This window comes from Natator depressus, chromosome 2 (assembly GCF_965152275.1).
Source record: "Natator depressus isolate rNatDep1 chromosome 2, rNatDep2.hap1, whole genome shotgun sequence".
Classification (NCBI taxonomy): domain Eukaryota; kingdom Metazoa; phylum Chordata; order Testudines; family Cheloniidae; genus Natator; species Natator depressus.
This window is the reverse complement of record NC_134235.1, coordinates 173,929,590-173,955,971: the sequence shown is the minus strand read 5'-3', so window position 1 is coordinate 173,955,971 and position 26,382 is coordinate 173,929,590. Positions and strand designations below refer to the sequence as shown.

General features: G+C 38.2%; 1 protein-coding gene across 7 annotated transcripts in view; it reads right to left on the bottom strand.

Moving 5' to 3' along the window:
* VPS41 (VPS41 subunit of HOPS complex) overlaps nt 1-26,382 on the bottom strand; it is a 175,240-nt gene that overhangs the window by 123,814 nt on the left and 25,044 nt on the right. For 4 of the 7 annotated variants that reach the window (XM_074945318.1, XM_074945316.1, XM_074945317.1 and 1 more), the window contains 3 exons: nt 22,003-22,047; nt 21,470-21,577; nt 18,462-18,539 (listed from right to left, as the gene is read on the bottom strand). In XM_074945318.1, coding sequence (XP_074801419.1) covers nt 18,462-18,539; nt 21,470-21,577; nt 22,003-22,047 — 231 coding nt within the window. The remainder of the gene's footprint in view (nt 1-18,461; nt 18,540-21,469; nt 21,578-22,002; nt 22,048-26,382) is intronic. The other 3 variants (XM_074945320.1, XM_074945319.1, XM_074945321.1) reach the window with 1 other exon arrangement.

The window sequence follows — 26,382 nt, the reverse complement described above, 5'->3', positions numbered from 1 at the left end:
TAAGAAGTTCTTTACTGGTAGAAAGTAGTATGTTGAATTTTTCAGATTCAAATTTTAATCTGAAATAAATGTATTAAACCCATATCCAATAATACTGGAATTAAGGTATTGTAAAAAAGTGAGACTATTTGCTCAAGTGTGTTTCTTGTAAAGTTCTTGCATCTTCATTCTCCAAATAAAAACTCATAAATTGTATTGTTAGAAGGAAAAAAAAGTAGCAGTGTTTGGGGTTTTGAATAACTCAATATAAGCCATTATTTCTTCTGTAGGGAGGGGAATTATCTGCAGACAGAGGGAAAAAAAGATCATGAATGTTTGCCTAAATCTAAGACAGGATGAATAGGAAAATGTTTGTCTAAATCTCAGTATGGGTTAGGGGAGAGTGAGACGGACAGAAAAACCTATAGTGATTTCAATATTTTCCATTTCAGTGAATTCCTTAATTTTGTCAAACACGGGCACAAAAAACTATCCAAATTAAAATTAAACAAGGGATCTCTCTAAATCTGGAGCAGATTTAGACAATCAGTATGTCTGCCTAGGAATGACAAAACAAAGCACTACTATCAGAAATAAATCCACTTGGAGAGCTTGACGCTTGATTTCTAGCAGAGTTCGGCTTCCATCTTATTTCTGACAGATCCAAAATGAAGTCCTTCATCTATTATAACACTGATGGCCTTAGGCCCATGTGACCTATACAACTGCATAAATCCACATCTTTCCAGAAGCGCTGCGTCAGATAAAGACATCCAACCTATAAGCCCTGATTTCCCATCCATGGTCTAACTTCAGTGCCACCAGGTTGGTTTGAAGATTAAATCCACTAAATCTAGCTCTACTTCTTGGCTATCCTATTTATTATACAGAGAAGTCACCAGAGGAAGCAAGGCCTCAAAACAGAGGTGTGGTGAGGGGATGTGGGACTTTGGTAACATCTGAGTGGAAGTTACTGGCTATCAAGGATATGAGCAGGTAAGACGACCCAATATAGAGCAGAAAGTTATAAATCCATAAAAGTTAGGAACAGTCCTGAATCTGCTTTCTTCCAATTATTTTCATTAGAATAATGGTATCCCATTATGGTCAACTTTAGTAAGTCTTCATCTCAGAATGTTAATTTCCTGATCTGCTCTTGAATTAGGAACTGCACTTTGTGAACTAGCAGAAGCTCAGCTCTAATACCTCTGAGGAGGACTCAAGTTACTTGGAGAAATGGGCTAATGATTACGTTTGCAATCCTTACCCCATTTAAGTATTCCATAGAATTGTCTAGCATTTTACCACGGGGGTGGAAAGTCTGAGAAGTCCTATGAATCACAGTTTATCCATAATTTGAGAAGTAACTGATGGTAGAGATGTATGAGGTCAAAGTTCACATCACAGTGCAGAATTTTTCTCCAGCTATTATTTTTCGGGTGCTCTGTCTAGTCTAGTCTTAAAATGTCACCAAGTAATGGGGCTTTTACTCCTTTCCTTAGTAGACTGCTCAATCTCTTGCCAATCTTGCTACTCTGAAGGTTTCCCAGTGTATCTACTCTTTCCCCTTGTTTGGGCAAAAGAAAGTAGAAAGAACTCCCTTACAGAGCTTGCCATCCCTGCTTATGGATCATTTCAGCAACACAAAACACTCATCTCTCCCTACACCCACCTCAGGAACTGCATCAATTGCACCTAATCCCAGCTCACAGCATACAAGAAAAACTAGAGATTTTTTTTCTGTGATGGTTTCTGTTATTCTCCATCATTGGAGATTTTTAAGAGCAGGTTAGACAAACACCTGTCAGGAACGGTCTAGATAATTAGTCCTGCCACAAGTGCAGGGAACTGGCCTACATGACCTCTTTAGGTCCCTTCCAGTTCTATGAAAAAGCAGTTTAAAACAGAAGGGTTATATAGAAAATCCTCCTCCTTCCCAACTTTCTAAAAAAAAAACAAAACCCAAATTAGAAACTGGAAGTCTGGGGAAAGGAGTTTGAAATATTTCTAAGTTTTAAATGTCTGAACCACTGGAAGAATCAACAAGTGGCTTAGTACTAGTTCCCCGATATTTTATGATATTTTATGTTAGTAGATAGCAATGGAGGTAGGAGAGAGAAAGATGCCCTTTCCTGATCAGAATGTAAAAATGTACCAAAACAACAAGAGTTTTGGAAGAAACCCCAAACAATTTTGGAAGATACACCTTTCAATGATCGCTTTTGAATAAACTGAATCTTCAGCCAACTGGTTTACATGTGGCATGCCCACATTTGAGGAAGGAGAATAGCTATGTTACCTCCCACAAAAAGCAAAATGACAACAAAAATGCACTTTTGTCAGACATGCATCTCCGATAAAGGTATAAAACACAAAAAAATGGAGAAATTGAAGCTTTAACACCCACCTTTAAAAAAAAAAATCAGAATGAAGTCACTGGAAAGCACAGAATATTTTGCCCCATTAGAGCGATCCATAGAGAATTATGGCCGGAGCCTGAAAAGTGCCGAGCGCCTCCTGTGAAGTGCTGAGTGCCCTCAAAACTAACCAACTTCAGCAGGACTTGAGGATGTTCCGCACCTCACAGGACTGGGGACAGACTGAAACCATAGTCATTTTTAGTTTAGCTAGCTCAGATTTTCCAAGATTTAGTGATATATGAACTGGAGGTTAGAGAGGGTGCAGTATCGCACTGACATTGCCAACTACACAGAGGGCTTCAAGATCTTCACCAACAGGAAGTTTTGAGACCCAGCAAAGAAAAAAAAAAAACCCAAAACAAGTCTCTAATGTAACCATTAAAATATAGGAGGATAGGTTTAAGGGCAACGATCTGTGTAAGTCATTTTCTAAAGGTGAGTTGTAGATTAGGGGCCTGCTCCAATTGTCACGGAAGTCAATGAGAGTTATAAGCACTGAATCAGGCAGAAGCAGATCTACTATACAGGAATGAAGTCTCTCTCTTATCTGAAAGGAAAATAAATAGAAATCCTCCTGATGTATTTCAAAATAAAAAATATCCAAGCACTGAGTCAATCCAACCTGAAACTCAGGTCACTGGCTACAAATAAAATGCAATTTCCCATATATATTTTCAGTTATTGGCAGTTAGATATTTGCACAAATAAGCACTAAAAGGACACGTGAAAACAAATTTCAAGCTTCCTGCTTGTTGAGTCCATAGAAATTCTACATTGTTTGGTCACCAGAGGGGCAATTCTGGAGTTTCCTTTGGTTTGTAGTCATATCCGAAAAGCATACACCATGTCTGGCAGAGAGATCCTAAGTGATGATCAAGCCACGTTTCTCATTCTCAGAAGGATACTAAGCTACATTTGCAGACCAAAAAGGTGGTGAAGAGTGAGAGAGCACTCACATAAGAGACGAGACTCTGAATCATATAGCGCACTGTAGCCTATTGAAAGTGGCATATCATCATGTGCAGTATCTTAACTGTGACAGAGAAAACTAAATGTAAAGCTGAATTGATCCCAAATAATTTCTCCAATGCATTTACATATAAAGAGGTTCTATTTCAATATCAGGCATAGTAGGGAAAGGACCTCCACTATACTTTATTTAGCACTGACAAACCACAAAAACTCATTCTCCATTTGTTTCCCCTTTCCCCACCCAACATATGTATCATCTATTTTTCTATCTTCAAAACTCCAGTGTCATATAGTGCCTGCTTACTCTTAGTAATCCATACCAGCTGGTCTGTAGTTTTGAGACAAAGGATTGCATTTCAGAATAGTGAAATGAAAAGATACAAATTTTCAAAACTTTTCTCTCCTCTTTATTTCCTTTCGGGAACACAGGGGTGGAAGGGATTAGCCTCCTCCTGAGTGCCACAGTCAAGGACCAACTTGAAAGTAGCTACTGTTGCTATACAAGTCATGTTCAGGGCATTAACACCTACGACCAATCTGAATTGTCTGAGTTTAGCATTCTATCGGGGCTACAATAAAAAACAACCATACACCCTGTCATGTCTTTTTAAATAAATAAGTCATCTTGCAGAAGGGAAACTGAATTAGATGTGCAAAGTTCATGATCAACAATACCTTACCCCCTGTGGGAATAAAATCTTAGTTTTCCCTTCATGTTTTGTTCATCGTGTTATGTCCCTGTTATGTCATTTTTTTACTCCTAAAAGAACAGTCCTCTTTTTTTTTTTTTTTAAATGGAAACAAAGGGCTTCAGCCCCATCATTAATGTCACCTTAGATAACAAGCACTGTCCTCCAGGAAGGATTCAGTTGATTTTTACTTTCTAAGTAGGAAAACATTTCCTAATGCAAATAATATTTTATTAATGCCAGAACTCTGAATAATTCTGACAAGGAAACTTCTGATTTTGGTGTATAGACACACAGGACCCTGTCTTATCTAGGCAGGAAAATGGCTGTCTCCAATATAAGATGCAGTTTAACAAAAGGAAAACAGTTCTGGAAATCAGCAGTATACTAGCTTCTTAAGAACCAATCCTGTCCAAATCCTCCCTATGCTTTTAAAGGTTGTTAGGATTTAGAAAATGCACATCTATGTAATAAGTCTTCTCTTTGTTAAAAGACAGCACTGTGCGAGTCCTAACATGGCTGAACTCCGACTACAGGGAATGCTGTAGCTGGACCATTCCACTGGCCAAGACGGAGCTCAGCAGGGGAGGTGCATCGGGGTTCGAACAGGAGTGGAGAGAGGAGATGGTCACTCATTAAACAAATGCCTTTTGCCAGCCAATTCTTAAATTTAGAAAGGAGTTATGCTGGGAAGTGGTGGTCTCTCAAATATTAACAATTGATAGATGTACAGCAACCTATTAGCAGCTTATATTTTTTAGGAACTAAGCTTATTTGGAAAGCATAAGGAGAAGGGAGTGTAAAGATGCATTCATAGTTATCTTTTACCTTAAAAACAACATTTTCAATTGTAGTATTTACTTTAAATAAAGGGATTTTAAAAAGGTAGATTAGTACCCTCTGGAAATACTTTTCCCTCTAAAATCAAAACTGAAAGGAAAGTATAAATATTCTTTGTGTAAGTTTCTTCAAAAAATAACAACTAATTTATAATTTCAAACTTAACTTTCTCCTATCATTGAAAAATGTTGTATTTGGCAACTGGTCTCTGAAAAACTGCCTATAATTTTAATAACTAAAAGTTAAGTACAATGTTTTTCAAGTGTCACAGGATGCAGCATAAATCCAGATAACTTATGCAGTGAACCTGGATAGTGATAAAACAAAAGAGCACTAACAAATAGGTCTGATGGTTATTGTGCTTTGCGTACAACCGGTCACTGTTATTTTTGTTCTAAGGAAAGGAAAGATCAAGAGGCTGAAAAGGAAATATGTAAATTTACTTAGTAGAACAGTAGTAAAAGTCTTCTATTGGGTTAAACATTTTTTGAGTTACTATATGCTTTGCTAGCACATACCAAAAAAACAGAGAAAGAGAGAGAGCGCGCGAGAGAGTTCCCTTCTAATTGATTTATCTATCTATATTTATGCTATCTATATTTAAGATAGCATCTGTAATCTACTTAAAATTTAGCATTCTCTCATAATATGAGAATTAACTGTATTTCTGGGGTAATCCTTAAAAGGAAACTGGATTTAATACATTTTCCACCATCACCACCCAGAGCTCCTCCTATACTACCAAACAGAAGACCAAAGTCATTAAGTAGGAGCTGCCAGCTTATTAAGAAGTGGCATAAGCAAGTTCCCCTGGCAGTCCTATTCAACCACGTTGAGCTGCATGCTAGGTAGCTCTAATACAGCGCCTCCGACTGGATCAAGAAATGGCAAAGAGAGTTCAACTGCTATACAACCAATACAAGAAACTGACCCAATAGAAAAGTCATGACTCAGTCAGATTGAGGCTCCAGGAAGATGACACTGTGTCAGGAGAAGTATGGGGTGATGCGTGTTTGAGCAGTAACCAAATAGCTGTAGAAAGGTGTCAAATATAAAGGGAAGGGTAAACCCCTTTAAAATCCCTCCTGGCCAGAGGAAATCTCCTCTCACCTGTAAAGGGTTAAGAAGCTAAAGGTAACCTCGCTGGCACCTGACCAAAATGACCAATGAGGAGACAAGATACTTTCAAAAGCTGGGAGGAGGGAGAGAAACAAAGGGTATGTGTGTCTGTCTATTTTTTGTCTTTGCCAGGGATAGACCAGGAATGAAGCCTTAGAACTTTTAGTAAGTAATCTAGCTAGGTACGTGTTAGATTATGATTTCTTTAAATGGCTGAGAAAAGAATTGTGCTGAATAGAATAACTATTTCTGTCTGTGTATCTTTTTTGTAACTTAAGGTTTTTGCCTAGAGGGGTTCTCTATGTTTTGAATCTAATTACCCTGTAAGGTATCTACCATCCTGACTTTACAGGGGGGATTTTTTTTTTTATTTCTATTTACTTCTATTTCTATTAAAAATCTTTTTGTAAGAAAACTGAATGCTTTTTCATTGTTCTCAGATCCAAGGGTTTGGGTCTGTGGTCACCTATGCAAATTGGTGAGGCTTTTTATCCAACATTTCCCTGGAAAGGGGGGGTGCAAGTGTTGGGAGGATTGTTCATTGTTCTTAAGATCCAAGGGTCTGGGTCTGTAGTCACCTAGGCAAATTGGTGAGGCTTTTTACCAAACCTTGTCCAGGAAGCGGGGTGCAAGGTTTTGGGAAGTATTTTGGGGGGAAAGACGTGTCCAAACAGCTCTTCCCCAGTAACCAGTATTTGTTTGGTGGTGGTAGCGGCCAATCCAAGGACAAAAGGGTGGAATATTTTGTACCTTGGGGAAGTTTTGACCTAAGCTGGTAAAGATAAGCTTAGGAGGTTTTTCATGCAGGTCCCCACATCTGTACCCTAGAGTTCAGAGTGGGGGAGGAACCTTGAGAAAAGGCAATTTAGTCTTAGGAGGAGGATAATCATTTTAGGAGAAGGTGTGCAGACTGTATAGACAGACACTGTGAGAGGAGTGTTAAAACTATAAAAGGAGGAAAATATGGTAGAATGGAATCAATGGGAGAGGAGACAGACTTCACAATCTGATTTAGATTAATTTAACTAGTAAAATACGTGCTACTACTTATGATTGTTAGCAAAAATCTGGACACCACAAAAAAGCTGACACATGATGGCCAACAGTATTTAAGAGATGAATGTAGGCACACTATTAGACTTTTTAATAGTTGGCAAAAAACCCAGATGACGCTATTTGACATCTTTATATACTAAAAACAGTACAATTATTGTAAGCTGCAAGCTATGTATTTGAACAAAAGATACACTTCACTTTTTGTTATTTTACTTAAATTTGTGAACTACTAAAAACTAAGCATATAACAGCAATAATAATAAAAAGAACATAGAATTGACTATGTCAGTCAAATTACATTAAAAAACCCTAAAGAATCCTGCTGATCGTAATCTGGCTTCCTTATAAGGCTCTTTGTTTTAATCCATACTAGTATAGGAATACTGCACATTGGCTTCAAATTACAAATGCCATAAAACTGTGGTTCCGACACTTTCTCACATTGTGGACCCCACCTTAAGTCGGAGATACTCTCAAGGAACAGTTCTTCTGCCAATCCTAATTTAAAACCTTGCCTGCAGCAACTATAGCACAGACCCTCCCCTGATTTGGCTCCTACTAACTAACAAACAAATGAACAAACAATGATGAGATTATGGGTGGAAAAAAATGAAAAAACACTCTGATGCCAAGGTTCCAACTTCTTTTGTATTGGTACAGTTTATCTCCTTTTCTTGGACATAAGATTTTTACATCCATAATAAATCCTTCCCGCAGCCTGCAACCACCCCCATGTCAGTCTAATCTCTTTGCTTCTCCTACTTCCAACATTTATTCCAAAAGTACGTGTGAATTACATGAAGATGATACGCAGAATACCCATAAGGGCTTTTTTGTTTTTACCTTCATTGGTCAAAAGAACCTCTTTAAACCCTAGAACAGTCCAGTGGACATCACCTGTTCTGCCTCATCCAGCTAAGATCCCCCTCCTATCTAGTAATATGAAAAGGGCAGGGTGGTAATGACTTCTGTCCTAGAAGGGTTCTGTAGTGGGCCAAACTATCAGGAAGAATCACTTGAAGACTGAGAAGTTTCAACAGCTCCCCAGACCACTTGAAAAATATTAGAGTTCACCAGTGATAAAACGTCCAAATTTGGGCCAGGGACCATCTTTTTGTTCTTTATTTGTACAGCACCTTGCACAATGGGGTCCTTGGTCATAACTAGGGCTCCTAGGCACTAGGTAATACCAATAAGAACAAACTATGATCTTTCCCTATCTCTTTCTAGCACTGGAAAAAACCTATACTCATAAAAAGGTATATAAGTCACTCCTAGGTTTTTAGCAAACTTGAATCATCTGAAGTCACTACAGAAGTGTTTTAAATAGATGTTCTATATTATTCATATAGCCCTAGTTATCATACAATTGATAGTCTTAAGATCAAAGTCCAAAAAGATTTTCTTTAAAATCCAACAAGAACATCCCCTACATTAAGGGCCAATCCTCAATCACTCAAATTTCTAAGAGTTTTCCCACTGCTTTAAATTGGAGCAGGATAGGGACTTAAAGCTGTGATGTCTGAGGAATAAGAAAATAGAAAACTCAGCTTGAGCCAGATGCTTGCCCTTAATTCACATTAGAGAGGAAATAAAGTTGAGTCCTGGAAGGGCAATTAGTTTATGTCACAACTGTAATCTTGTTTAAATACAATACTTGTATTAATTTTCCTTAAAAAATAAAAAGGCAGATCACCCTCTTTTTTGGAAGGACAGATTAAGCACACATCCATATGTACACTGCTATGCATTGCAAAGTAGCCAGGAAATTCTGGTGAGACCTTTACAAAAGAGGTTTTCCAGCTAATTGGTCTTTACCTTAAATTCTTTTGTTTCATTTCATTGCACCACTAAATCTTCTTTCACAGCCTGACAATGCCAACTAAAATGATAAAGTAATGAACAGAAAATTTTAAGTAGCTTATCAAAACAAGTGACACTTTGCGAGTTTAAAACTAAAACAATATAAGAGTTCCATTCAGAGTAATATCTTCTTGGGAAATGACTGCCTAGGAAGGAGTACTGCAGAAAGGGATCTGGGGATCACAGTGGATCACAAGCTAAATAGGAGTCAACTATGTAACACTGTTGCAAAAAAAGCAAAACATCATTCTGGGCTGTATTAGCAGGAGTGTTGCAAGCAAGACACGAGAAGTAATTCTTCCACTCTACTCTGCGCTGATTAGGCCTCAACAAGAGTATTATGCCTAGTTCTGCATGTCACATTTCAGGACAAATGTAGAGAAAGTCCAGAAAAGAGCAAAAAAAAAAAATGATTAAAGGTCTAGAAAATATGACCTATGAGCAGAGGTGAAAGTAAGCTGGTACGGGCTGGTACACCGTGCTGGACTGGACCGGCTTCCCCGGCGGTGATTTAAAGGGTCCAGGGCTCCAACCGCTGCGGGGAGCCCCGGGCCCTTTAAATCACTGCCGGAGCCCTGCCGCCCCAGGGTAGCAGTGCCAGGGCTCCTGCGGTAATTTAGAGGGCCCAGAGCCCTTTAATTCGCCCCTGAGCTCCCAGCCGCCTCTGCAGCTGGTAGCTCCAGGGTGATTTAAAGGCCACAGCCAGAGCCCCAGGGCCTTCAAATCTTGAAAGGTCCCACGTCTTCTGGTTGAGGCCCCGCCCCTGCTCAGGATTCCGGTGTACCGGTAAGTTACTTTCACCCCTGCCTATGAAGGAAGATTGAAAAAATTGGGTTTGTTCAGTCTGGAGAAGAAAAGACTGAGAGGGAACATAACCTTTTATGTACTTGAAAATTGTTGTTAGAAGGAAGAGGGAGAAAAATTTTTAATCCTTAACATCTGAAGATAGGATAAGAAGCAATGGGCTTAAATTGCAGCAAGGGCAGTTTAGGTTGGACATTAGGAAAAACTTCCTGTCAGGGTGGTTAAGCACTGGAATAAATTGCCTAGGGAGGTTGTGGAATCACCATCATTGGAGATTTTTAAGAGCAGGTTAGACAAAGACCTGTCAGGGAAGGTCCAGATAATACTTAGTCCTGCCATGGTGCAGGGGACTGTCGAGGTCCCTTCCATGATTCTATGATTATACAATCAAATGTTAAAAGTTATCTTACTCAGAGAAAAATGCTGCATTATGTCCCTTACCGCCATTGGTTGGGTTCTATTTCATCCCTAGCAATTGCATCTAGAACACAGCAAACACTGCTGTTTCATTGCTGAAGTTGGGTTCTCTGTTGATAGGAAGTTCTTTCAAAGCTGTGTCAAGACAACTGAAGCCTCACGTTATCCTCAAAAGCCTTAGCAGCATTTGTTCACAACCTACTGAGACATCAGGTATGTTGGCAGGACATTTGACATACCTCAAAGCAAGGAGGACAACCAGCTATTGGCCAGGAGATGCTGAAAGTTTAGCAGGACTAAGTGTAACTATTCTATAACTAAAACAAAATCACCTTTGAATTTTCAATATTGCAAGAGACAATATATTTACTATTTTGTTCTGCCACCTTGATTAATTAAAAATCATTGTTAGGTCAAGACATCATATATATATGATGTCTTGACCTAACAATTTTTATATATATATCTATATCTATATAGATATGATGTCTTATAGAGGTGACCTAAAAATAATTACATTTTATATATATAAAAAGACCCAGCCTGGAAGGGATGTGAAATATGCATTTATAAAATTCTACAACAAAAGGGGTGTCTCTTAAATATTTCATGCTTTTTAAAAAATTTCTCCAGTCTTGATGGTCTCCAAAATGTTACATGCTAAAAAGATTTCAATTCTTCCTACCAAAAGACTGCCTTAAAACATTATTTAAATTTGTTTTCTGCATTCATGCACCACCTCTGAAATAATATTAAAAACCAACCCTACTTATAAAGTGGCTCTTAGAGGGGGAAATACAGGCTAGGCATAGGACTTCATTGGCACAAGCCAAGACTAGTTACCATATGTGTTTTAAACATGATGTTTATTAAAACACCTGGGAAAGGGGGCATCTATTTTTGCCCCCAAAAGGGTTTTTGATTTGTTACTTAACTAAATGTTTGCACAGCTTTCCTCATAGCTATAAGTCCTTAATCCACAAGATGTCAGTTGAGGCAATAATTATATTAATCAATTGTAGGCAGTCTAAGACAAAAACAAAGATGTAGAGGCATTTGGAATTAACACGCTGTAAATCACTTCTGCACAATCCTTTGTCAGTGGAGTTATCAGTGTTTGGGGTTTTTTTGGCCTTTTAGTCACAATTTTCAAAGTGGTTGACGCATTTCATATCACTCAATGCACTGAGCCTTAATACAAAAGAACACCAGTTTGTCAAATGCATGTGATTTGAGGATGCATATCAGTTAATCATAAGTGCTTGTCACCAACAAAAACAGCCATGTTGGTGAAAGCAAAGGCATCCTAGGTGAGGAGAAGGGGTCTGTACCAGGATATTAGCATAGCAATTATGAGATCACCAAAATGCAGGGCCTAAACCAAGAAAACACCTCTCCTTTAATCCCCCCTGGCTGAAGGCCTCCAAACCTGTTGGGGCCTACTGGATTCCCTCTACTCATTTTTCTGGGAACACAGGAATTGCAAACTTGAATAGACCACCTGTTCACCTCAAGGTATCCCATCACCAACAGTGGTTAGTACCAGATGCTTCAGGAAGATGGTGTAGAAAACTCCAGCCCTAATCCTGCAAAGATTATTATGCACATGTTTAAAAATTACACACACTAAGTATTCCCATTGACTTCCATGGGATTACTCCCAGAGCATAAAGTACAGTACATGTTTAAGTCTCCACAGAATCAGAGCCAACATTCATGGTTTATGGGATAACCTGCCGAGAAGGAAAGTTTCTTCCCCACTCAGCACCTTACAGAATCAAGAGCCGTAGGAGTTTTTAAAAAAAAAAAAAAAAAAACACATAAAGGAAGAATGCAAAGAGCCCAGCTACTTTCTAGAGCTGCCTGGTTTTAATTTGCAAAGTATTATAGGAAGGTACCGAATTACTTCAGTTTTCAACCGAAAGCACATAATCAACATTAGTCAGTAGAGATTCTGCAAAGGTACTTTCCACATCTCATGCAAGTTTGACAAAGCTAAACGAACAGAAGAAACCATACTGCAAGAGTCCAGTCTTCCAAGATCAGCCTCACATTTTGTATCAACATCAATTTTAATCACTATGAAACAGAAAAAAGCGGAATGTAGATAATTAGGTTCCCATATGCATATATTCCTGAGGTTGGGAAGGAGAGAAAGGGAAAAAAAAGGGACTGGGAAAATGGAGAGTACCAAGGGAAAACTGTGAGGAAACTTCTCATTTATTTTGCATAACAATCACATAAATTACCTGTCAGTTTTCAGAGGAGTCTGAGGGTATGTCTACACTACGAAATTAGGTTGATTTTATAGAAGTCTATTTTTAGAAATTGATTTTATACTGTTGATTGCGTATGTCCACACTAAGCGCATTAAGTCGGCGGAGTGCGTCCTCAGTACCGTGGCTAGCATCGACTTACGAAACGGTGCACTGTTGGTAGCTATCCCACAGTTCCCGCAGTCTCCGCTGCCCATTGGAACTCTGGGTTAAGCTCCCAATGCCTGATGGGGCAAAAACATTGTCGTGGGTGGTTTTGGGTACATGTCAGTAGTCACCCCTCCCTCCATGAAAGCAACGGCAGATAATCATTTTGTGCCTTTTTTCCGTGCAAGCATGGAGCCCGCTCAGCTCAGCGTCACCACTCCTGTTGTGTCCTGGGTGTTGCTGTCAGCAGACGGAGCAGTACAACTGCTAACCATCATCATCCACCGCTTCCGCTGCAACTCTGCTCTCCTGATGCCATGAATCCACCTTGCAGGTCCTCTCGTCGTTCTGTATAAATATCTATTCTTGTGGCATCCGTCCTCTCGTCGTTCTGTATAAATATCTATTCTTGTGGCATCCGTCGTCATCCACCGCTTCCGCTGCAACTCTGCTCTCCTGCAGACACCATACCACAGCAAGCATGGTTGTTGCATGCCGCTGCTGTTGCAGGAGGACTGCATGAGCTCGGAACACAAGTCATCGTGAGTGCATTTTTTTTGCCTTCTAATCTGCAATAACCTCAGGGACGGAGATGATAGGGGGAGCCTAGAAACATTTGCACCGGGGGAAATATAAAGGGAGAGTAAAATTTAAGATGATGCATTTCTGAGAACAAAAGGGAGACTCTTTCACAGTGAATCAAACAATTCACAGCAGTCAGCACATGTGCTTTAGGTACAGGGTCGCATTTTGCCTTTTATATTGAGCGCCTGCTGGTATGGTGACACACCACACATGGCTGGGCAACAGAATTCGGTTTCCATGCATCCATGGTAAGGCAAAGGGTACGCGGGGTTGGCTTCTTATGCATAACATGTGGGAATGGTTTCAAACTGCAGTGCCATCCTTTCCCATAGCAAGCAATGGGTTCAGTTTCACATTTAAAAGGAGGGGCTGCGGTTTTCGGGTGGATGTGCAGCACACACCTCCTCCCACCCCACCGTGTGGCTATTCTCTGGGATGATCCCTTTTAGCCAAGCACAAACAGCCCAGCATGAACGGGATCCTTTTACTGTTCCCTTACAAAAATTCCCCTATTTCAAGCAGGTGACCATGAATGTTATCACTCCTGAGGCTAACGCAGAAAGATATAGACCGAATGTTGCTTGAGCTCAGTGATTTGAGCACTGGCCTGCTAAACCCAGGGTTGCGAGTTCAGTCCTTGAGGGGACCACTTAGGGATCAGGGCAAAAAATGGGGATTGGTCCTGCTTTGAGCAGGGGGTTGGACTAGATGACCTCCTGAGGTCCCTTCCAACCCGGATATTCTATGATCTGTGCACCCTGGGCATCCGCAGACTCTGTTTAAGATTTTCAAAGGGATCTGCACGTCCATTCAAATGTGACCAAAACCCAGGACCATTTGCTGCCATGCTTTGTTCTGCAATGATTCCAGAATACTTTCAGAGTACCTCTAGGAGAGCTTCATGGAGATGTCCTTGGAGGATTCCCGCTCCATCCCCAGACATGTGAACAGACTTTTCCAGTAGCTGTACTGGCCGCGAATGCATCCCAATTCTTCAGGGCAAATCAAACATTAAACACTATTGCTTTTAAACCCTGTACTGTAGTTACAAATATGCACTCACCAGAGCTGCCTTCTTCAGGGCTTCAGGGTCGGGGATCCTGCCTTCGGAGGGTATTGGCTCCAGGGTGATGAAAAGGTCCTGGCTGCCGGGGAGAACAGATTCACCGCTTGCCTGCTGCGCATTCTCCTCCTCCTCCTCATCCACAAAATCCTCCTCCGTGTTGCGTGAGACTCCCCCCTTGCAGGTGTCCACGGACAGTGATGAGGTAGTGGTAGGGTCCCCTCCTAAATGGCATGCAGCTGATCATAGAAGCGGCATGTATGGGGCTCTGACCTGGAGCGACCAATTTGCCTCCTTTGTCTTTTGGTAGGCTTGCCTCAGCTCCTTAACTTTCCTGCGGCACTGCTGTGTGTCCCTGTTGTAGCCTCTCTCCACCATGCCCTGTGCGATTTTGGCAAATATATTAGCATTTCTTCTTTTTGATCAGAGTTCTGCCTGCACAGATGCTTCTCCCCACACAGCAATTAGATCCAGTGTCTCCCTTTCGGTCCATCCTGGAGCTCATTTGAGATTCTGGGGGGACTGCATGGTCACCTGTGCTGCTGAGTTCGCCACACTGACCAAACAGGAAATGAAATTCAGAAGTTCCCAGGGCTTTTCCTGTGTACCTGGCTAGTGCATCGGAGTTCAAAGTGCTGTCCAGAGCGGTCACTATGGAGCACTCTGGGATAGCTCCCAGAGGCAAATACCGTCAATTTGCGTCTGCACTACCCCAAATTCGACCCAGCAAGGTCGATTTTAGCGCTACTCCCCTCGCCGGGGAGAATTACAGAAGTCAATTTTAAGTCGACGGAATGGGGTTGGTTGTGTGGACGCATTCATTTTAAAATCGACCTAATGCAGCTAAATTCGACCTAACCCCGTAGTGTAGACCAGGCCTAAGTGGCAACACCCTCTGGACTACTTTTTCCTCTTTCAACCCAGGAATGAGTTTTCCTAACAGTGGTTAGCTTAGTTAAACTAAAGGACGGGGTTGAGGGCTTTTTGGTCCTAAAGCAATATAGTCAAGTCTGTCTGAAATATCTTTACCTACTATCATTACCATTAAAACCTAAGATCACTATAAATGAGATAATGCGTTATCTCAAAATCTTGTCTCTCTCACCAACAGAAGTTGGTCCAATAAAAAAAAAAAAACAATTACTTTAATCTAGAGACACAAGGTGGGTGAGGTGGGTTTTTTTTCCCCCCTTCCCCCAATTTATTTTTTGCATTTGGCAATATTTTGTCTATGGTCATTTTCACGGTCTCTCCTGATAATCAATTTTCCCTGTTTGTGTAGGTCTTTCACACAGTGACAGTGAAAGAGAAGAATATTTTTAAGATACAGTAAAACATTGGCTGTAAAACCACAAAAATGGCAGAGACATTTAAGGGCATGGATGGTACCTGAAATTACTTAACTCATTTCTTTTAAACAGACAGACTTTGAATTGTTGGTGTCCTTTTAACTATACTAAAAGGAGAAATCTGAAGCTATGCTTAAAAAAAAAAATGAACTTTTTAAAAAGGTGTGTGAAATTTTAGTCTTGAAGTTCTTAATTTGCCAGGGCTGCAAATGATTCCAAGATTGCAACAATCTGAAGTAACATTTCTTTCATGAGAAACCTTATCCTACTTACCTGAACAATCCTTTTCTTCAAATAATAACTTCTACCATTCACTGTAACAGGCCTTCAGCCGATTTACTCCTTGGAGACAGAACCCAGCAAGAACCAAAGTTAACTAGCTCTCCTAACTGCAGAGCATTTAAAAAAAATCTTAGGCTTTTGAAGGGTATGATTGGGGGATACTGTGTGACTCTCTCCTTCCTGAGAAGATTTTTTTTCTCTTCACAACCCTGTGCAGGACAAAATGGTAGACAAAGGGAAAAAGAAAGGGGAAGGAAGGCTGTCATGGCTCCTTCCCCATCTGATGGTTGTGTCTCTCTGTTCTGTTATCTAGTGACTTCAGACACAGTTTAGGCCGGATGGCAGTGATATTGGCATGGAAAGAGGCACATCAATGAGGACAAACTGCCTCAGTAGTTGCCGCTCTCCATCTTGGGAAACAGCATTCAAGGGATTGTACAGTAAGCTTGGGAAGGGTACTTCAGAACTGCGACAGTTCACACACATGCAGCCCTCTTTGCTTTAGAATGCCTGGTGATTAATAAAATGCATTATATTACACTACAATTTTGAACCCTCATCACTCTGTCATATCAAGAACAATTTTAATCAGAATCTTAAAAGACCCCTCATCTTCCTAAACCTTACTTAACTTCAGCTTTCTATTCTAAACTACTGATGCATTACAGCTGCTGAAAAAAAAGTTGAAAAAAATTAAAGATAATAAAACTGAACAGGCACAGTTTATTTTCCCCACACACACATATACTGTGCTCGACCCCAAGAGCAACAGAACCAATCATCCTTACAAATAAACAAGACCTGGAAAACTTCAACCTGGAATAGTAAAATTTTAGGAGAATTATAAGCAAGTTGAAAAAAAGGGATTTTAGAATAGAAATGCTTAAGTAACCTACCTTAACTTTACTATAACCAACATAAAACAGTAGCTGTGGCTAGCATTGTATGTTATAAAGCAAACAACATACATACACATTGAGGGACTGGGGTTTTTTTGCCTCTGTTTCCTGATAGGGCATCCATCTTATTCTTAGGTTCTGACTCTGCCTGGGATCTGTGCAGATGAGCCCTTATGCCCATGCAGTGCACCCTACTGAAATCAATGGGGCTTTATGCAGGCATGTGGATCACCTTGTAGGATTGGGGCATTAGTGATCACTAGTTGTAGGACTGGGGGTGAAGAGGAGACCTGCAACAAGAGAAAGTGTTTCAGGCATGTAACGCACAGAGTCTATCTGTGGGGTAAATATAACTATCAGGCAGATGCATTTCAGGCCTGAATCTAGGGGAAAGACACTAACTGATTTTAATAGATTTTGGATCAGTCCCTTAATGCATACCTTAGAAATGAAGAAATTGGGTTTTAGATAGATAAAATTCTGATCTGCCTCAAATAAATCAGATTGGAGTAAAATTACAAGTGTGTGTCTTTGGCAAATAGCACCTGTGTAAAGTAATCAGAACATGGAAGGAAGCCGGCAAAGCCCTTCTTCCCATGAAAGTATTTTGGGGAAGTTCTATGGCTTGTGTTACACAGAAGGTCAGATTAGATGATCACAATGGTCCCTTCTGGCCTTGGAATCTACGAATCTATTAAATGCTGTCGGGCTGATGGAGCACAAAAAGTTAACTTGACTTTCACGAATCTCAAGTAAGGTCACTGTCAATCTGACCACTATAGTATAAAAATTTCCTTCAAAGGCTGTTCCTAGGAGATTTTTTTTTGGTGGTTTTTATTTTTTTGGAAACAATTGTGTAATTAGATTTTTCAAATATAAAAATATAACCTTTCACCTTTCATGTGCAGCTAGCTGTGTCAGCTTCAGAACATGTGTTCTATTTTGCAAACATGTCGCCATCTTGTGATAGATACTTTGACAAGAGCTGACGCTGCTTTTGAAAAAGTGAGGTCTGCCCACTGGAATTTGTGACAATGCTAGAAACAAAAAATTTACTAAAATAAAACAAAGCAAAAAGAAAGTAACACACACACTCAAACCCTCCATACTTTAAAAATGTGCATTTAATACCTTAGAACACAGCTTTAAATTCAACATTTCATTCATCCTCAATGATTCCAGAAACAATAAAAAAAAATTAAAAAAGTAGTCTGCCTCTTCTCCTTCAATCAATACAATCCCTTAAGAGCCTAAGCCTCAAAACATTCACATAAAATATTAGCTTTATATATTTGCAGTAGATAAACTGAACTAGCAAGGCAATCAATCAATTTTCAATTACTTTTGGCATCTTGATAAGATGATAGCACACATACTAACAATCAACAATAGTCGGCTAATACCTTAAGGAAGTCAAGAGCCTCTAGAGGAGGTAGATGATTATTGTTAATTACAATCACAAATATGTATTTCCTTGTCTGTAGTAATGATGAACACATCCTACAATCTTAGATGTGTCCATATAAGACCATGTGTTATACTGTCTTTTTTCCATGTTTTGTATTCATCCTCTCATATCAGTAGGAGTTTTTTTAATGTATTTTTCAAATTTCAGGTGTATTGAGAGCAATAACCTTATTTACTATTTGGTACATAATATTTTGCATCGCAATAAAATTTTCTAAATTATGTTTCACTTACAATGTCAACCTTTTGGGTGATGTTTCCCTGGACATCAAGTAAATAAACCTTGCCATAATGTGTGCCCAGTGCCAAAAACTGTTATAAGAAAAAGAGAAAAAGAGACTGATTAAATAAATACATTGCAACTTTAAAAAAAAAAATCCCACCAGGTAAAGAACTCCAGGATATTCAGTAGATTAATTTTTAACAGCACCCTAAAAGAAATTATTCTATGGACGAAGCTTATTTTGGATGCACCTAAAGAATAAAACAGGGCTTGAAGCCCATATTATTGTGATCGTGCAAGTTAGCTGTCAGAATGAGTCATGGGAACCCTCATCTACTGACAACTAATGGTATGTTTGCACTCTGTACGTATTGCCTGATGGACTGTGGCAGCAAATTAAAAATGTAGTGTGAAAGCAAGGGTAACACACACTTGAAAATAAAGCTATGGAAATTATTAAGAAGCTGTTTACTTTTAATTCTTCTTTGCCAATACAATAAATATTTAAAAACAAAGCTACCAATTGTTAGGCCCTTATTACACAGAATACCATAACATCGAAAGCTATTTAAAGATCTGATGCACTTAATATTATCCTGATTCTTTATTTTCTTTGACACTGTGATATTCTGACATTTAATGATGCATGCATTCACCAGCCATTTTATACTATGACAGTCTTATTATGACAAATTATTTCTCAACAAATACACATAACAGCACTACACATTTATTTGATAGATGTAAAAGGGCAAATGATTCCAGGAGAGCCACTGTTAGTTGAACTGTGTGAACCAATCCTAAACAAACCAGCAGAAACTTCAGTACTACTTGATATATGACAGATGGGTTTTTCTTTTCTTTTCTTTCTTTTTTTTTTTTTCTATTTAACATTACTCAAATGGCCTAGGCTCCTAAATTCTCTGTATTTCACTGCATGTGAGCATGCTTCATTGCAACCAATAATGAAATGCTCAAATTTACAAGCACTACTAAGCGTGTCACTCAAGCAGCACAATCTTTAAAAAATAACCTTACAGAAAGTCAAGGCTTAAAAGGATTTATCAAAATGGAATTGCTTAAAATAAAATTTCAGTTCAGGCACTTAAAATATGAAGCTACATTAAAGAGGAGTCAAAAAAAAAGGGAAAGAAGGGTTTCATTAGAAATTCATCCCCTGCAATGCCTTTCACTCCTGCAAGGTTGCCTTTTTTCAGGAAGAAAAAAGTCCTCCGGGTAAAAAAATCAATACTGGTTAATAAAACATCAGGTGTGCAGACATAACTAGGTATGACTATTCCACTGCACAGGCCTGCTTGAATGCACCAGGTGCCAGGACGATTAGTCATCCAGTGCAGACAGCAAGCCTGGTGAAAATATGATGCTATAGCATTGAAAGAAAAAATAATTCCGGGGAGAAATTACTCTGACTATATAAGCCAGAATTTGGGACTCCCAACAAAGTCAAATTGTTCTAATTAGAAGTATGTGTATAATACGACTATAATTTCATTTGTGTCAACCCTTTTGTATGGTTTCCCTTAACTTTCCCCCACCCCCGGAAGGGGGGGAAAAAAAAAAAAAAAAAAAAGGAGCTTACGCTCTACCTTTGCTTTTAGGCTCTCTGTTGTAACAGACCAATTCCCAAAAGACCAATCCCCTAGCTTCTAATAATATTGATCCTCCTCATAAATAGTGTATCTAGTTTGCTAGAAATCTAAGAGCGTTTGGATACTTAAAACAGCCTTACTGTAGTGTCATGCTTTGTGACCCTATAGTTAAGGTTGGTATTCTGGAAATTTCCATATATAAAATTCTATTTAATCAGTTGAGTTTAAAAATTCACTTAAGACTGAAAAATGATCCCAGACTAGGAGGAATTTCTTTCCAATTTTCAAAATATCTGTTTGATTTTAAGTCTTTAATGTTTAAAAGAGAGACTCACTGTTTTTCATTCATACAGTTAAATTTAACTTAAATTTAAAACATGAACTTTAACTACCCTAAAATGGGCCTCTTGAGCAGCTGCACCAGTATTCTGAAGAAAAAATACACTCTGCACAAGTCGTAATCTTGAATGGATAACAAAACAACATATCACAGACACCCCAATGGTAGCTGGTAAGCAGCCATTATGGTCTGCCAGAAAATTATAAATTAAAAAAATACAACTGTATATATTATATTTTGTAATATATTACAACACGTTTTTGATAGGAGTCATTACAGTCATACACTTTCAAATGTACAGCTCCTGGTCTTTAATATTTTAATATTAAAAACAAGTAAATTCAGAAAAAGAAAAAAAACTGTTTAGTTGATGAACAGACACATAGTTACAAAAATCGTAGCTGAAGTTGCCACTCCATCTTCATCTCACAAACCTGTACTTTTATTCCCATCAGTGCAAGCCCCTCTACCTTCAGTGTTCTTTTGCTCCTGCGTCTTTTAGACTGTTATTAGTACAGGTTTTGAGTCCCACCCCCGGTCTGAGTTTACTGAGCCTAGGCTACTTGTAAAGGATCAGGAATAAATGTATTTTAATTACTTTCCTGTTTTATTAATAAAACCTCAATTGTCTTCCACAGATGGATACCCTGTCCAACTAAATCAGCCCCTGGCAGGATTGAATTTGTTTGGAATGATTCAAAAGGTGCTGAGTTCTTTACTTGATAAAGTATGTTTGGGACTGCATCTTGATCCTAGCCTATGATACAGTTTTTAATTAGAACTAAATCTCACAGTAACTCATATAAACATTCCACCTTACAAAATACGGAATTCTTACCTCTTACCACCTGAGAGAGAGAGAGAAACACTGTCCAACAAGAGGTTACTATTAAGACAACTCATATTACAGTTGCTTGCACTGTACTTAGCTGAGACGATCTTCAGATTTGTCAGTTCCTTAACATAAATCTCTAACTTTTTTGAGAGAGATAACATATAAACAGACAGATATTTTAAAAACAAGTAAACAGTTACTTCATATCCCCACCCAGAAAAAAGAAAAAGGTACCTTTTCATGCACGGTCATGCAACTGGCTGCATCCTTTTGGAGAATTTCAGTCACTCCATTAGAAAGCCTTTCATACTTCAGCTTGGGTTCTTCTTCACTCTCATCTTCCTATGTTATTAAGAGTTTGGGGAAGAGGGAGGGAAAAGATAGAGTTTTTTTTAAGTTTAATTTAACATACCAAATACTTACAGATCCCCAAATACTATCACACAGCAACAGCCATAGATGGTTCTCTATGATCTCTCAACAACAGCCACTATACGTAACATTCCAATTATTGGTACCAGAGTTCTGGGTGCAACTAAATACAGTACTGTAAATAAATAAATTGATACAGTTTAACTGTAAGAGGCACTTAGTTGATTTATAACAAGCATGGAAAATGTACATGGGTACTTTGTTAAATAAAGTTACTCATTCCCAATTAAGAAAAAAAAAGTATGGATATGGCAAAGTTGATAAAAATAAAATATGCAGCTGTAGCCACTTTTAGCTCCGAGTTGAAGCATGCACATTACAAGAAACTTGAAGACCTTTACAAGATGCTGCACCTCGGTAGGAAGGACAGACACAAAACGCTGTAAATAAAAATAAAAATATCTACTAGGAATGTGTTACCTGTATAAGACATGTCAATGGGGTTTATGTTCAAACAAAAAGTAAAAATGTTGCTGCAAAACTGTTTGAGAAACAGACCTGGACATAGTAACTTTCACATGGATAAACTGTGATCTAGCACGTTTCTAGGACCTCAAACCTATCCTGTTGTTACCCTTTAAACAAACTATGTAGTCATCCAACCACCATTCAGGACTGAGGAAAGGCACATAAAACTGACACAAAGTGAAGGGTTAGATGAGAGAGAGAGAGAGAGAAAGAAAGCTAGCTGATCAAAACAAACAGTCAATCTATTTGCGTTCCTGCTATAAATGAATGTTCAAGGTGCAATACAGTATTAGGGTGTTTGTTTATACCAAAATGCTACACTGCAGTTTTATATATATTTCAGATGGATACATTTTATATTTAATAGCTTCATTTGATACTATATGTTCCAAAGCATCCTCACTATGAAGTAATATATCTACAATGACACCCCCCTATTCTCAATTAGAATGAGAACACCACTATCAAAAGTAAGTATTTAGTGTATACATATTGGATATAGTATTCTTTTTCACTTTCTGTCCTAAAATTGATGTGTATCATTGCTGTGCACTGTTAAAACAGATCCGGTGTTCCACCCCACTGATGGGTGAAATGATTCTAATATGGACTTCAAAAAGGGGTGTAGGAGGTTCAATTAATATTCCTAAAGCATAATGAGAGCCTGAGACAAAAGGTGCTATAGATGTGCTCTTTTTTCCTGCCTAATGAGTATAAAGGCTAACTCCCAGTGGAGAAACAAAAAACCAACAATTTTATTTAAGCCTTTCTTCAAGTAAAAACAAACTAGTCTTTTGCTATATTAAAAGCCAATATGATTACTTAATATACTAAACTACTGAGACTGTTTAAACTATTATCTCACATGTTATCATGATATATGTTCTCTTCCAGAAAACACAATAAAAATATGAAACTCTGGTAGAAATTCAATATTTCATACCACCAACTTACTGTATACATGCTAGAATAAAGGGTTCTTTTAAAATTTGTTAGAGAGTTTTATGGCTGAATACAAAAGGAATTAATATAGGGATGTCAACAGCCATGACACAGTTGTCTGAAGTGAAATGTCAAAATGTCCAGCAAGAAAATTTTATTCAGTAAATCCAACACTGAACAAAGTTGTTACCAGTCAGAATGACAATGTCAAATTAGAGAGCTGTATATAAGAGTCTGCTAAGTTACCTGTGCTTCCAAATCCTTAACAGATGAAAATTGTAAAAAGCAAGAAAAAAGTAGTGCTTTTTATTTATATATTTTACAACAATTAATACATTACTGTATTTCTTACATCATTACAAAGACTACACTTGAAATGCATCAGTGATCTGTGCATCCTGACATAAATATGTGAAGTAAAAATTCAATTCTAGGCAAATAGCCTTTGTAATAAGATTCCACATGTTGCTGAAGTCTGGACACCAATGTGAAAAGTTAATTCTAGTCTCTCAAGTATTTTGCATAAAAGCATTCATCCACGGGCCATTAGAGAGTGTTACTGTAAATAAGTTTTGCCTGTCTTATTTAGGAGTGAAAACTAAATAATTGCTCCTGCACATGTATATAAAAATATATATTCTTTCAAAAAACTCAGTGCACTGAAGCATTCTGCCAAGCTTCACAAAAATGTATATAAAATGAAAACTTCAAACATTAGCCACAATGATGTGCCCACTTCATGCTTTCCTGACAGGTATCTTTTATGTAAAGTAAAAGTCAGGGGAAAGGTGAATTTGAAAAATTTCTGCCTCACTGTAAAAAAAGGTAATGAAAAATGATTTGTAAAAAAAATACAAGTTTACTCTATTGCCACAGACTATCACATTCTAAATGAGAGAGAAAATGTCAAACACATTTAATGTACTTGAGCTTAACATCTTACAAATATTTTCTTATCAGGAAAAGCTTTTATGCAGCCTGAACTTCTAAGGTAAACACAAGCCAGCATTAATAAAAAGCAAATCAATATTTTTTGTTAAATTTTAATAATCCTGCAAACCTACAAATAAAACCATCAGCAGCCTGAGTTGAGATGACAGTTAGCTGCGTTTCTATGACAACCTGGTGGAATAGTACAAGTCCTGACTTGCAGCAAAGCTAAGATATGAACAGAGTGACATTTACCCCATACAAGAAAACTCATCTTTCCCAAAAAAAAAAAAAAAAAAAAAAAAAAAAAATCAATTTCTCAACTAACATGGATTTTTACTAAGTGTATGGCACTTTTAATTAAAAGACAAGTCCTTTAAACCATCCTAGGACTCTCAAACATTTGCAAATAAATTTTATATCATGGTTACTTGTATTGTAGCTTAACATGTTTTTCACATTTTTGTTACCCAGAGAACTAATACTTCGGAACACTTACATCAGAGTTTTGAAATTTTTGTCAAATGCATTTGTTTAGTATTATTCAAACAGCACTTGAAAATACCCAAAGTTAGAAGGTAAAAAAAAAAAAAAAAAAAAATGTACTAGTAGAAGAAAAATGTTGAAGCGCTCTGCAAATGAGATATTGAAATCTTGGTTGAAGTAAAACAAAAAAAGCTGGAACAGCCATGCTACAGCTTAACTAATTACCAATTTGTAAACCACAGGGAACACCATTTTAAAAAATATTTTCCATTGGTTTTTCCGCTGTTCCATTTCCCTTAGATTTTCTAATTCTGAGAATGAAAACACCCAGTATATGCTATAAAGATCTTTTCCAGTTATCTTTGAATATTTCCTACTGAAAGCCATACACGAAACAAACACAATTAACTAATAAGACCAAAAGAGAACTTCTCTTTAGAGCTGTATCCTTTGTTAATATGGAGCTCCTTAAGTGAAATGGGAAGATGCCCCTCTTTCCATTCTTCAAATCTGTCTGTATATAGTGGACGACCAACTCTTCACGAGCCAAACTATATCAAACTACAGCAAGCTAAAAAGGTGTCAGTAAGTCTTTAAAAGGCCAGTTTAGTTAAAGAAAGACATCACTCAGATTTCTCAATACTAGATTCATTACCTAACTCTCTTGAGATACTCTGAATCAGTCTTTCCCAGCAATGCCTACAAGAAGGACTGCAATAGAACCCAATATTCAGTGAAAACTGACATAAGGTCCTCACAAAGATGATCTCAAGAGAGAATCTGTGGGCAGTTTCTTGAGTTACTACATTAGTGAATATTCATTCCTGCAGCATAGGGTTTGCCCACAGGATAGTGTGTCACATGGACTATATGCTCTACTGGTTATGGATACCCTAATTGTGTATTGGACATTGACAATGAAGTTCCCATCCTTCCTGTATGATTTGTCATTATGAGTTTCAAAGCCTACCTACATGTTGCAAATAAAGCCTTTCACGGAAATAAACTTAATCAACACCCTTCTCTTTGTTGCATAGCGTCTAATGGATCCCAAATAATACAGTGGCCCCTACAGTTCTAGGCCTTGATCCGAATGGATTTAAAACACATGCATAACTAAGCACACAACTCATCTCACTGAAGTGACTATAATGTGACAATGCACATGCTTAAAATTACTTGCTAAAATGCTTTGCTGTGACACACACTTTTTAGCAGGGCACCCCAGACAAGGAAAAAGTAATTTCTCACCGCCAACTCTCACCAGACTATCTTTCAGATAACTTCCGATTTCACAACATCGGAATGAGAAACTTCAGTAAAATGCCATGTTTCAAGCTAAATAGGAGTCAATCAAAAGATGATTTCATACAGAACATTTGATTAATTAATGCTTAAAGAATATGAAGGAAGAGTTAGGCACTGCAATCCTATTAAAACCAAAAAGAGGACAATATCGAGGAATAAAGACATCCGTAGACAAGTTTTGGACTTTTAAAATAGTGATCACTGTACCACAGAATTACCACCTTCAATTATTCTCCCCACTTCTTCTCAGTTTAGCACAAAGGTTCAGAGAGCTTCTTATGGTTATGCAGAGTGCATAAAACATAGCCTTTGTGACCTGGCTCACAGGAGCTTCATTTGTCACAAGAATTCTTCAACAGATTACAAAAGATTACAAGACTTCTGTACTTTTACACAGTATCCAGGGAGAATTACTTGCCTTCCTCTCTATATGGAAGTACAATGTTCAGCTAAACGTATCTAGCAGAATTCAGTTATCTAGGCAATACCTTACTTTTTGGTCAGCTCAAGGTCCCGTATCAGGCATATTAATTTGAGTAGTCACAAATGTATAAATAATTTCTGTATGCTCGCTTCTAGGG